Source organism: Phodopus roborovskii, unplaced genomic scaffold, assembly GCF_943737965.1.
Source record: "Phodopus roborovskii unplaced genomic scaffold, PHOROB, whole genome shotgun sequence".
In the NCBI taxonomy this organism is placed as follows: domain Eukaryota; kingdom Metazoa; phylum Chordata; class Mammalia; order Rodentia; family Cricetidae; genus Phodopus; species Phodopus roborovskii.
The window spans coordinates 6014249-6026702 of NW_026126413.1; the positions used below are offsets into that span (position 1 = coordinate 6014249).

The 12454-nt window shown below is 44.3% G+C and overlaps 1 protein-coding gene across 1 annotated transcript in view; it reads left to right on the plus strand.

Annotated features, from left to right (window-relative positions):
* Positions 1-12454, plus strand: part of Serinc5 (serine incorporator 5) — a 78663-nt gene that overhangs the window by 33916 nt on the left and 32293 nt on the right. The window contains exon 2 of the mRNA XM_051182969.1: positions 2828-2995. Coding sequence (XP_051038926.1) covers positions 2828-2995 — 168 coding nt within the window. The remainder of the gene's footprint in view (positions 1-2827; positions 2996-12454) is intronic.

Sequence of the window (12454 nt, forward strand, 5' to 3'; positions counted from 1 at the left end):
TAAAAAGAGTAATTTTAAGCTCACAGCAAAACTGAGTAGAAAACAGACATATTTTACATATGCCCTGTCACGACAGAGGTGGGTCTTCCCCCCCCCCCAACTGACCAGCATCCTCTCAGTATGAGCATTCCTAGTGACATCAGCGTTTTCCCATGATCACCATCTCTCATAGCATCCCCAGCACAGTGGCACGTTTGTTATGTCCCATGACTATCTCTCTCCTTTGTCTCCCTCCCAAAGTCCCTAGTTTATGTTACAGCTCAGTCTTGGTGCTGGAAACCCTACATTCATTTGTTTTATAAGCCTGATTTGTTTGGTAAAAGCCTTATGCCCTGAAGAGCCATACATAGAACACTAGCTTTTCTCTCCAAACTTGTGACAGTTTGGGATTAGGCCAGCCAGGAAGAGCACCATGGTGCCGGGGTGATGCCGGGGTAAGAAAACTCTGGCAGCAGGGGCTGGATGGAACCTGTTTTGTTGGAAGTTATGTTCTCTAAACCGTGGCCACTCAGCACAGGTGGAGTAACAGTTTCCTGGAGTTGTAGTGTCCTTTCACAGACGCTGTTTTCAGTTCCACCTGGTGCATTTGTCAAAATTCAGATTAAGGCCATGCATGTATTACTTTGTTTATTGCTATGGTAGTATAGTAGAGGAAGGCAACTGTTGAATTGCAGTATTTTTTAGAATTTTTATACAATATGTACATACATATAAATGTACATATGTCTGGTTTTTGGCAATACTGTGTTTAGACCAATTGTGATGCATGTGCTAGGCAAATTCTCTACTACCAGCCCGTAGCACTGTAAGTTAAGAGTAATGTTTGACAAATACAGTGCATACATTGATACATGACTTTAATGATAGAATAGGATTATACTGCTTGCTTCATTGTAGTGTTTTCATAATCATGTTCTGTCACTCTTCGACACATTTAAATGTCTATATGTATTCATTTTCCCTTCTGTGGAGATAGTAAGCTTAACTATTGACTCTGCTCTGGTATGGTTCTACCATTAGCTCGAAGCTTTCTAGCTACGTCTAAAACACCTGAGATGACCAACCTATAAAGGGAAGAGGCTTACTGGGCTCAGCATTTTAGAATGTGATTGGCTGTCCCTGCTGTTTTGGGCCTGTGATAAGTAGCACATCATGAGGGGAGCATATAGCAAACAAAGGGAGCCCGGGACTGTCTGTGCTTTTCTGTGACCAGACCTTTCTTAGGCTCTTAGATCATTCTGTGCTGGGCCAGTCTTTTACAGTGTGGTCATTTGAGCAATGCTTAAGGCCCAAACTATAGAAAACTGCTTCTAAAGGACTGATCTTTCCAAATGGGCTAAGTGTTGTCACATTTGAACTTGAAATGCAGAAAATCTGGTTATCTGAGACAGTGTGGCTTAAATAAAAGCTAGGAAAGAGGAGGGACGCCCAATATAGGCTTCTAGCCTCCACATGCATGTACACACATGAGTAACACACAGGGTGATGTGGCACACTGGTCTAGTTTTCCCAAGTGAAAGACTTTGAATACTCTTAGTGGTATAGCAGGAGTTCTGTGCTCACTGAGCCCATGCCCCACTCAGCCTAGAAAGATACACCCCCCCCCCCCAGGGGCATGAGACTGAGAAATAGTGCATGTGTGAGAGGTACCTATGAGCTTGACTTTGGAGTTTCAGATTGCAGGCTTCCTTCTATAGCTCAGCCTTGTCCTAGGCAACACAGTTTGGACTTAGACTCTGGATCTGGACATTTGATTGTTGGCTCCACTTCTTATTTCTCATGTAATCCTTGCATGTACTCTTTCATGGAACCCTTTTTTTGCTTTTAGCTGATCCCAGAAACCTTTGATTTCTCTTAAGTGCAGTGACTATGCACTTCTGAGGAAGTCCCTTTCCTGCTTATTCCTGGCCATCTCCCAAGCCATTAGTGCTCATCATTCACGACAGTATCTGACTACTTCTAGCAAAAGCTTTGCCACACACTCCTAGTGTCCTATGGTCATGATGACCAAAAGAATACTCATTCTGAAGCCTGTAAGTCCACCAACCAAAAGCTAGGGTATATGTTTGTAAAGCAGTGGTCTGTATAGATAGAATGCCAGCTAGGTCTCCTATAATTCATTTCAAACTTGACACTACCAAGGTTAGGTACAGTCTCACAAAATTGTCTCAATTTCTGAGGCTACTCACAATCCGAAACTCCTGCAGTCTATCTGATTGGGTATAAACCTGAGCTCCTACCCTTTACTTCTAGGGTTCAGTAATTTGCCGAATTGCTCACAGAATTTAGGGAAAGCTCTATACTTCATTTCTCTGCTTACTGTAAATGTTAAAAATACCCAGCCAAATGTACAGGGTGAGGAGCCCCAGAGGGTTCAAACCCCAGTAGTATCTGTTCTCACTGCGATGGGGCACATCTCCAGTGTAAGTGGATACATTTACTGACACAAGTTTTGAACCCACTCTTTAGGGTTTTTGTAGACATGCCAATATGTATCACAATTGGTTCAATCACCAGCCACAAGTTATTTAACTCAGTCACCCATTCTCTCCCTGAGAGGAGAGAGTGGGGAGCTGAAATTTCCAACCTTTAGTGTCATGCGGCTGGTGACCTCTGACAGCCAGACTCCATCCTAAAATGACTGGGGAGAGAACTCACCAAGAGTTGTACCTTTAAGCATAGACTCAGGTGTGGCTTAGAGGGGCTTATGAATAGCCAGACACTTTACCCACCTTTGAAATTCCAGGGGTTCCAGAGGCTCATGTTCCATGACCCTGAGGAATAGTCACAGTTGCTCATGCTGAGAGGGTGTTTGTGTCTTTCCTAGTTGGCCTGCTGTTGCGGATCCGCTGGATGCTCCCTCTGCTGTGGCTGCTGCCCTAAGGTCCGACAGTCTCGAACCACACGCTTCATGTACTTACTCTACTTTGTCCTGGTTGTCGGCCTCTGCTGTGTGATGATGTCATCCTCTGTGACCAAGCAGATGAAGGAGCATGTAAGTTTGTGGGTTTTGATGGAGTTGTATGAGAAACATGATTTAGAGGGGGCTGGATTCCACACCACTGTGATTTGGGGTTTGTTACGGTGACTGTTACTGTATTGAAACACCATGACCAAAGCAACTTATAGAGGAAGAGTTTATTTGGGCTTATCCAGAGGGATAAGAGTCCATTATGGTGTGTTGGCGTGACAGCACACGATAGGCATGCCAGCAGGAAGTTGAAAACTTGGCAGCAGGAAGTTGAAAACTTACATTTTGAACCATAGCACAACACAGAGTCGAAGTTGGCATGGCTTTTTAATTAGCTAGCTTGCCTCCACCCTGACCCCATGACATACTTATTCCAGCGAGACTGTACCACCTGAATCTCCCCAACAGTGCCACCAACCAACCTGGGACCACGTGTACAAATACCCAAGGCTGTAGGAGACATTTCTCATTCAAAACCACTATACTTGGTCTCTGAACTGTCTCAAGCTTGTCCACTGCTTTCAGTTCCAGCAGGCAAGCCATTCCAGAGCTTGAGCTTTAATTGATTAATTAATTGAACTAATTAATGTTTGGTATAATATCTAGTTATGTCTATGGATGTGATGATGTGTGTCTGGGTGATCATGAAGACCAGAGGAGAACAGCAGGTGATCTACTCTCATTCTCTGCCTTATTCCTTTGAGATCAAGTCTCTCACTGAACCTAGAGCTCGGTTGGTGATTGGAGGCCAGCAAGCCTCAGTAATACTCTTATCCATCACTGCAGTGCTGGGGTTATAAACATGTGTAGGCATGATCAGCTTTTTACATAGGTGCTAGATCCAAAATCAAATTTTCATGCTCAGGCAGCAAACACTTAGCTACTGGGCCATCTTTCTAGCCTCAATAGCTTTGTGCTTTGGGAGAGCCACAGGTGGATGCCGTTGGTAGTGGACGTTGATGTCAGAGGATTGTGTTTGGTCTCTGTTTTGTTTAGCTGCTTCTGATAACCTCAGTCTTTGCTATAGAACTGTGCACATCTCTGTCAAATGGATGGCTGTCAGAATCTCAAATCACAGCTTGTTATAAACACTTATGGAAAGATGATGCATCTTAGGCAGTACCACAGATACCAGGGAGTGGTTTGTGAGGCCTTTAGCCTTTCTATACAGACCACTTGGGTGGTGTTGCCTCTGAGAGTTAGGGCAAGAGTTTAGACATTTCTTGGGCAGTCTGTACTCAGGGATGCCTGGAGTGTGACATTTCTGGAGACGTATGTAAGACCTTTTCCTGTCTCCCCATAGTAGGCCTCTTGATGAGCTATATTAGACTGTTGATCTCAAGAAACCCCAATAAACAACTCAATTCTTCCTGTCCTAGGTTCTGAAAAAAAAAAAAGAGAGACCAAAATGTCAGCAAGTAGAGGCCAAATGTCATGTTCATTACCTAACAAGCCACAAGACATCATGCAGCTTGTGTTTGCAGTGAGGTAGGCTTTCTCCTGAGCTCCTAAGCCAATCAGTTTCAACTCATCTGTGCTGCATTGGCGTGGCTCAGGACAGATTTGTTCTACTAAGATCCAGTTGGCCAGGAGGAGAGGGCAGCTGCTCAGCCCAGGGAAGTGGTAGGGGAAAGCTTAGCTGTTAAGGCCCATTTCCCTTTAGTACACCACTCAGCTCTTCATCTTCCCAGGCAGGCACTGGGGAGGTAAAGAAGCCAGGCCTTTAATGGGGCAAACTGTGACCCAATACTGTGCTACACTATGGCCACTTAATTAGACTTTGCTCTAAAACAACCATTTTTCTTTCTCCTTTTTATGCTGGGAATGCAATCTGGGGTCTGGCATGAACCAGGCAATCCCTCTACTGATCTATACCCCAGCCCAGCAAACATTGTCTTAAAAGCTTTTGATCTATTTATCCTTTAGTTAGCATAGGCCTATTCGAGCTTCCTGTTGGGTAGTGCATTTCTAATTGTGGTTGCATGGTTTTGATTAGAATATAAACTGAGTAAGGCACCACAATGGGAAATATGGTATGCCACTCAAAAGACAAGGTAAAATCCTCTAGGTCCTGTGCAGAAAGATACTATAGAGCTTTTGAGGCAGAGAGATGAAGGGTTTGGGTGCCTTGAGGAGTCTATGCCAGACTTCCTTTGTGTTGATTGGTTTATTTACCACACAGTCCCTACTAGCATCATGGTTTAACTTTGCATGTTTGGTGCAAGAAGTTTGAGCCCATGGGGCTGGAAATAGGCCCAGCAGTTAGGAGCATGTACTGCACTTGTAGAGGATTGAATTTGGTCTTAGCACCCACTTCACAAAGCTCACAACTACCGGCAGATCTAGCTCCAGGGGATCTGTCACCCTCTTCTGGCCTCTGCAGGTACCTGCATTCACATACATGTTTGCTTCCATTATATACATTTAAAAGACAAAACTTTTTAAGAGCTAGAATGTGAGCCAGGTGGTTGGTGGTGCATGCCTTTGATCCCAGCACTCAGGAGGCAGAGGAAGGCAGATCTCTGAGTTCGAGGCCAGCTTGGTCTACAGAGTTACAGGACAGGCTCCAAAGCTACCCAGAGAAACCCTATCTGGAAAAACAAAACAAAAGACTAAAAGGGTAGATTTTAGCGCTTTGACTGAAGGTTTGTTTGATTTCCCTTTACATTCATTCAAATAGGCTCAGTGAGGCCTCTACCAGTGAGCTGCACCCAGCATACCATTTACTACTTTTATTTTTTCTAGTAGTGTGATGCTCTCTTTCTAGGTTCCATGCTTATGACCCACTGTGGTCCTGTGGTAAGAATTCTGTGTCTCAGCAGTCTGTGGTATGAGCTCTGCTCTTATTTCAGTGCAAGTAGAATGAAAGCCTAAGGTTACATCTCTTGGAACAAACACTGTGATTGCAATTGTATAGTTAGTTTTGAAGCCAAAGGTATGTGCTTCCGGCATAAATTTTATAATTACACACCTGATTCCCATTCAAGTATCCTGCTCCATGTAACACCCCCTAACAACTCATCTGGTACCTGTGCTTCCTGACAGAATCTTCCGGAGGAAGATATTGACTGGTGTCACCCAGGAAGGCTTCATGGAGGAAGTGGCATGAATAAGTACTAAGTATTTTAAGAACTGCTTCTTATAGGGTAATACCAAATGCCAGACTTAGTGTGAGCATTTAACTGTATCTTCATCCTTTATCACCACTGTCCTTTGCCATACAGTAGGTGCTGCTGGTATCCCATTCTACAGGGAAGAAGCAATGAGTCATTTAACCAATTTACACCTGATCTTAACAGCCACCTAAGGTAGAGTTGGGGTTTGCACTGTGCGAATACGTGCTTAGCTGCTGGGCTGTGTAGCTAGAATGACAGAGAAAGAACAAGGAAACGAGGACAAGAGGGGCAGGAAAAACAACTGTGGGTCACAGGACCAGAGCCCAGAGATCCATGGATAAAGGAGGAGCCCTTGTAGATTCCCTATCCGAGGTGACCATCATGGAACAGGGAGAGACTGGGGGAAGTGAGCACACTGGGGTGACTTGGGATCAGAGATCAGATGGAGGAGGAGTGGGGGGCAACCCTAGGTTCTTATGCCTGCCTCTAATGTACCTATTTAAAAATAGTTCCTTTGGTCATGCTTCCGGTATAGGGAGTGAGGTCACTCTGGGTGAAATAAACCCTTTTCCATTCACAGGGCGACAGCTATCTGGCCACAAAGTCAGCTTGTGTTTGTGGGGGTAGAATCAGGCTGACCTCATGCTCAGGCGCTGCTTGAGGGTGGCCCTGAAAGGTCTCCTTGTAGTGCACAGGCTGGCCCTGTGCGGGCCCTTGCCTGCCCTTTGTTGGCCTGTGGAAATTCTTGAGGTGAGAGTAGCAGAGGGAAAGGAGCGGCAGGCTTGTGGCCTGCACAGGGTGTGTCATTGCTCCCCCACCCTGCATTCTTGCCTCTTAGCAAGGGCCCTGTCAGGGTCACGTGCCCTGTGGGGTGTGGGTTGAGAGCAGGAGGCTTCTTTCTGGTTTCAGAATGCTGCCTCTGGGTCTCGGTGAGAAGGAACTACAAAGACATGCTAAGACCATGTATGGTTGAGTCACAGCATGTGGTTTCTGACTTCTTGGAGCATTTTTTCCCCCATGTCAGAATGTAGGCTGTTCTTGCCAGTCACTATGCTGTTTAAGCAAGTCCAGAACTTGGGCTATTTGATGCCTGGGTGCTTTCGTGGACTTCAGAATGTGGAACACAGAGGAGAAACAGGCAAAAGAATAAGGGCTCCAGATCTACACTGATAAAACAAGATCTGCCTGCCTGGTTTGGAGATAAAAGGTGACAGTTGAGTGCCCCAGAAGCTGGTCCTTTGGGAAGGGGGACAATGGAAGGTTCGTTCCTGTGTGCTCGCTGGCTGGTGTGGGAAGAGCCTGCAGTGCTCCGCTCTTACATCTTAGCTCCATATTTCTCCTGAATTCCACTTGGTGCCTGATTGAGGGAGATGTCTGACATGGTGTGTTTAAAAATTTAAAACCCTAAATAGATCATAAACTGTGTTGGGAACTCATTTGTTTGGTTTATGCAGTGTGGAACATGATGCTGTAGTATTTATTTTAAATTTAAGCTTTAGAGAAGTATTCGTTTTGTTGCAAAGAGAGTGTGCTATGATCCATCTTCGTTGTCTTTCTGTTCTTCATTCATTTGTAGGATGTGTTATGTTTGCCTGTGTCTTCTGATCTCTCTGCAAACATTTAATTTGCACATTGTTTCCTAGAGGCAAGTCTGGATAGTTTTGAGTGGTAATGGCTTAGAAACAGATCTCCTAACTAGTTTCCCTCCCTAGTGAAGAGGCTGTGTTTGTTTTCAGCACAGTTTGGTGTGAAGGGTCTCTAAGGAGCACAGCAGAAGACTGACTGGGATCTGGATGTGAGGGGCTTCTGTCTCATGGCTTCATGGCATTGGAAAGCAGGCCTTGGTCCTGTTCTCCTGGCCAGAGTGAGAGCACTCAGGCTCTCCTGCTCTCGACTCCTGGCTGGGGCCACATTCAGACAGCTCAGTTGAACATAGAAAAACTCCTGGAACTTTTTGGCCAGGTGTATAGACTGCCTTTATTTGGCTGGGAAAGTCTTTGTTGGCTGCCTTGAGAGGAGCTCTCATTCTGTAGTGAGACCCTAGCTGTAGGTTGTGCTTGTATTTCAGAGTTTATGCTAAGCATTAGTGTTGTGTTTCTGATGGAGTCATAAGTGTCAAAATGGAAACTTCCAGAACCATGAACTAAACAAAATTCTGAATCAGGTATTTTATTATAGTAACAGCAAGTAGACTAATATATACTACATACTTTTTTTGTGTTTGGCATCTTTCAGTTAATGTGTTTTTAAAGGTCGATCATGTTATAGCATGTGTCGGTACTTTCTTCCTTTGTATGACTGAATAGTATTCTACCTCATGAATACTCCATATTTCATTTGTCCTTTCCTCAGTTGATGGACACTTATGTTGTTTGTCCCTTTAACTCAAGGTAATTGCTATACTGTTCCAATAGCATCCCCACCATCATGTGAAACATTCAGAATAAGTGATGTGTAAAGGTTCAAGTTTCTTGTACCCTTGCCAACCCATATTGTTATGCTTTCTATCTCCCCATCCTGCTGTGTCTGTGGTGTCTTGATCTCTTTGCTGGTGTCTGGAATGCTACCCTGACCACCCTGCTTCCCTTGGGGCAGCTCACTCAGAACAGAACTGGGGACATTAGTAGATTCTTCCTTCTCTTCTCTCCGCCCCAGTACTGACCACAGACTTTCCATGGACAGGCCTTGGGAGTATTTGTTTTGTGCTGTGCATGCTCTGCTCAACCACAAATGAGTTGGCTGCACTGGGCTCCTGCCCTCAGCCTTCCTTCTCCAGATAACTGATGCCACCAGTGAGGACACTCTTGCTCCTTGTAGTTCTCAATTGGCCACAGAGGCTCCTTCGCTTGGGTTTTGAAGGGTTTCCTAAGTACACATCTAGTTGTCTAGATGATTCTTGGAGTTGACAGTGCCATGCATTATACTTAAGACTGTAGATTGGCAGATAAGCTACTTTGTTTCCTGTCTTTAGCCTGAAGAACTAAGGGACTGTAATGACATGATTGTTAGTGTTGTGTGGCTTGCCTTCCTGGGCTAGTCTCAGAGATCCTAAGAACTAAAATCTGTAGCTAAAGTATCCAATTAAAGAAATGAACAAAAATAGAACAGCTCACATCTGTGATGGGTGACAGTAAACAGCTAGGGCCTGTTAAGTGGTACACAGAGGAAACAGTGTTGCTTTGTAAAGAATATAGTTTGAATCAATTGATAAGAGAATAAAGGCGATTGGGAAGCGTCGTAAGGGGTCACTTTACCCATCTAGTTGTCTTACTGATGACATAGCCCTCAGTGAAGTGTCTTGTCCCAGGCCAAAAACCCTAGTCACAGCAGAGACTGAAACTCAGGCTCCCTGGCTGCTCAGCCGGTGTTTTCCTCTCCCATCACTAGGTTTGCTTGTTGGTAAGGTAACTCACAGGAACAGCAGCCCTAGCCTAGAGCAAAGCTGGCTCCTCTGTCTCTTAAACACTGTGAATACAGAGACAGGGAGGAAGAAGTAGCTTATCTACGAGGTGCCTTCTTTTGACAGTGACATCTGTCTCATAAGCAAAGCTTTCCTGGGTTCCTGGATGTTCTCTGGACACAGTGAGGGGTAGAAGTATCTAGTGACCTGGAAAGGTCACCTTCCCAACTGCCTTCTTCCTTTCCTACAGCCAAAAGCTGGGCTCAAAGAAGGACTGTTGGGCTGGAATGGAAAGCAGATAGCCACAAAAGCAGTATTTATTTGGTGTTGCATGGAAAGTGGAGCCTGCCCTCAGGTTGTGTTTCATGTATCTGTCTTTTTAAAGCAGTCAAACAGCACTGGTGAAAAATATTTCTCTTTGTGAAACATCACATGATTTACTTGGTTCAGGATGGCAGGGTTTGGGCTAACTATCTGGCTCTAATTGTGAGTTTGGTCTCTATTGGTTGAATGTTCTGAGCACAAGGACCTAGGCTCCTGGTCAGAGCCCCTGGCAGAAATCTCTTGTGTTCTCAGTAGCTGTCTGTTAAGTGGGTTTTTGTTGTTTCCTTTCTTTTTCTTTTCTTCCTTTTTGTTTTTTTTTCTTTTTTTGTGGTAGAATACTATCAAATTAAGAGAAATATTACTAACACAGTTCTTTGATTCTGGAGAATTTTCAGGTTTGTTATTTTAACCCAGCTGAGATGAAATGGCTTTTTAAAGTTCTCTTCCTGAACATCAAGTGAATTCCATGTCAGTGTGCCTTTTGGTCAATTGTGTAGAACCTCGGTTCATCTGGATCTCTAGGAGCCCATCATAGCTTCCCTGGGCTGAGGGTTAGGGAGGCTGGCAGTGAGGTGCCACCTCTTACATTTCCCTGGGTTCCATCCCTTCTCAGTAAGGGTCTGTAGGGACACAGGTTTAAAACAATGTTTTCTTTGTTCTGAGGACATCTAAACCAGAAGCAAACAGTCCCTGCAAGTTTCAACCTTGGTGCCTCTCTGCTGGGTCCTGCCCTCTACACAGTGGAGGTGCTGGGGAATGTTTGTACTTGAGGAGGAGGCAGCACTTTGAACTGTGATGAGAGGCTTTTGTTAGACTCTGAATCAAGGACCCAGATTGACTCTTGTCTATAACTGTGAGTTTGCCAGGAGCTGTAAAGCAATAGGCAACTCTCATTGTCCTTGACTGTCAGATCCCTTACACAGAACTCGTTGGAAGGCACCAGATGTTAGCTGGATCTTTTTAAAGGTTGTCCTGGCTATAGGAGAGAGACATGAGAATGTCAGCTTTCTCTTGGTCCTTTCACTGTGACTATCAAACGCATCTATTAAATGATGGCTTCAACACACTTGGAGATAGATAGAATAGCAAGCGCTTACTGTTAGAACGAACATCATTATTTGTTATAGAAACGGAGTCAGAAGGAACAAACACCACAAAGCAGAATGAGCTGAAATGAATTTGAATGATGGGAATGGCGATAAGCACATAAACATCGTGAGAGCAGTAGCACCCAACCCCAGTCTTACTCTCTGTGGTGTTGATTACCTGAAGTCAACTACAGTCCAAAAATAATAAATGGAAAAGCCTAGAAATAAGCAGTGCAAATCTTTAAATTATGCAGCACTGCCTGCCTCCCTCTATCACGCTTAGGATATGAATTATCCCTTTATATCACCAACTGTCACTCATTGGCCATCCTGGTTATCAGATCCTTATGTATTTATTTATTTTCTTGCTTGCTTGCTTGTTTATTGGTTCTGGGGATTGGACCCAGGGTCTTGTACATGCTGGGCAACTATTCTACCAATAACTAAACTCCTATTCCCTCTTCTTTCCTCCTCCTCTCACTTTCTCTCTCTTCCTTTCTCTTTTAAGATAGGGTCTTTCTAAGTGTCTTGGCTGTCCTTAAACTTGTCCCTTGCCTTAGATTCCCAATGCTGGGATTTTAGGAAGGTGCTACTACACCCAACTCAAGTAACTCTTATTTTATGTGGCTTCCAAGTGTTAAGAGCAGTGATGTTAACTGTTTATTACAAGGTCTTGCTGTTATTATTTATTTTATCATAGGAATTGTGTGCATATTACTCAGCTTAATTGACCATAGTTTTAGGCATCCATTGTTTTTGTTTGTTTTTTTTGAGACAGGATCTCATGCAGCTCATTCTAGCCTCAAACTCACTACCTAGCTGCGGATAACCTTGACCTCTCTTACATCTGTCTCTCCCTACTAAGTACTAGGATTTGCTGCTATTATTGCATGTGTGCACTGCTGTATCTGCAGATAAAGTAGACAAGTGTAGTCTAAGTTTGGTGCTCCTCTGCTGTCCCTCACAAAGTATAATAAGGGATATTACTTTGGATAAACTGTAGTCTCAGTACATTCTTTTGGGAATGTAGAGTTTTTGAAACGGGGCTGAACTATGTGCACAGAGCACCAGCAGAGGGAGAGAGAGGGTGATTGATTGAGAGAGAGAGAGAGAGAGAGAGAGAGAGAGAGAGAGAGAGAGATTGAGAGTCTTGTTCTATGGTATAGACTAGCCTAGTCTGGAACTTGCTTTGTAGCTGTAGCCCAAGTTAGCTTTGAATTCAAGTGATCCTTCTGTCCATTAACCTCTGAAGTGTATGGATTACAAATAAGCCCATGATACCCAGTTTCTGATTCTATTCTTTAAAAACTTCTTAAAATCTGCTGCTGCTTTTGTTGATTTACCCATTCGTGTAAGTGTAGGCACCAAAAACTGAGCTGTATGGAGGTGGGGGTGAAGGTGGGGGATAAAGTGTAACCAACATATGGTTGTTGTAGAGCACTGGACCTCGCGTAGGGGACAGCAATAGCTTGGTAGCTGGCTCTTGTGGCACAGACCTGCAATCTTGGCACTCGAGAAGCTGAGGCAGGAAGATCTCAAGTTTGAGGCAAGTGTG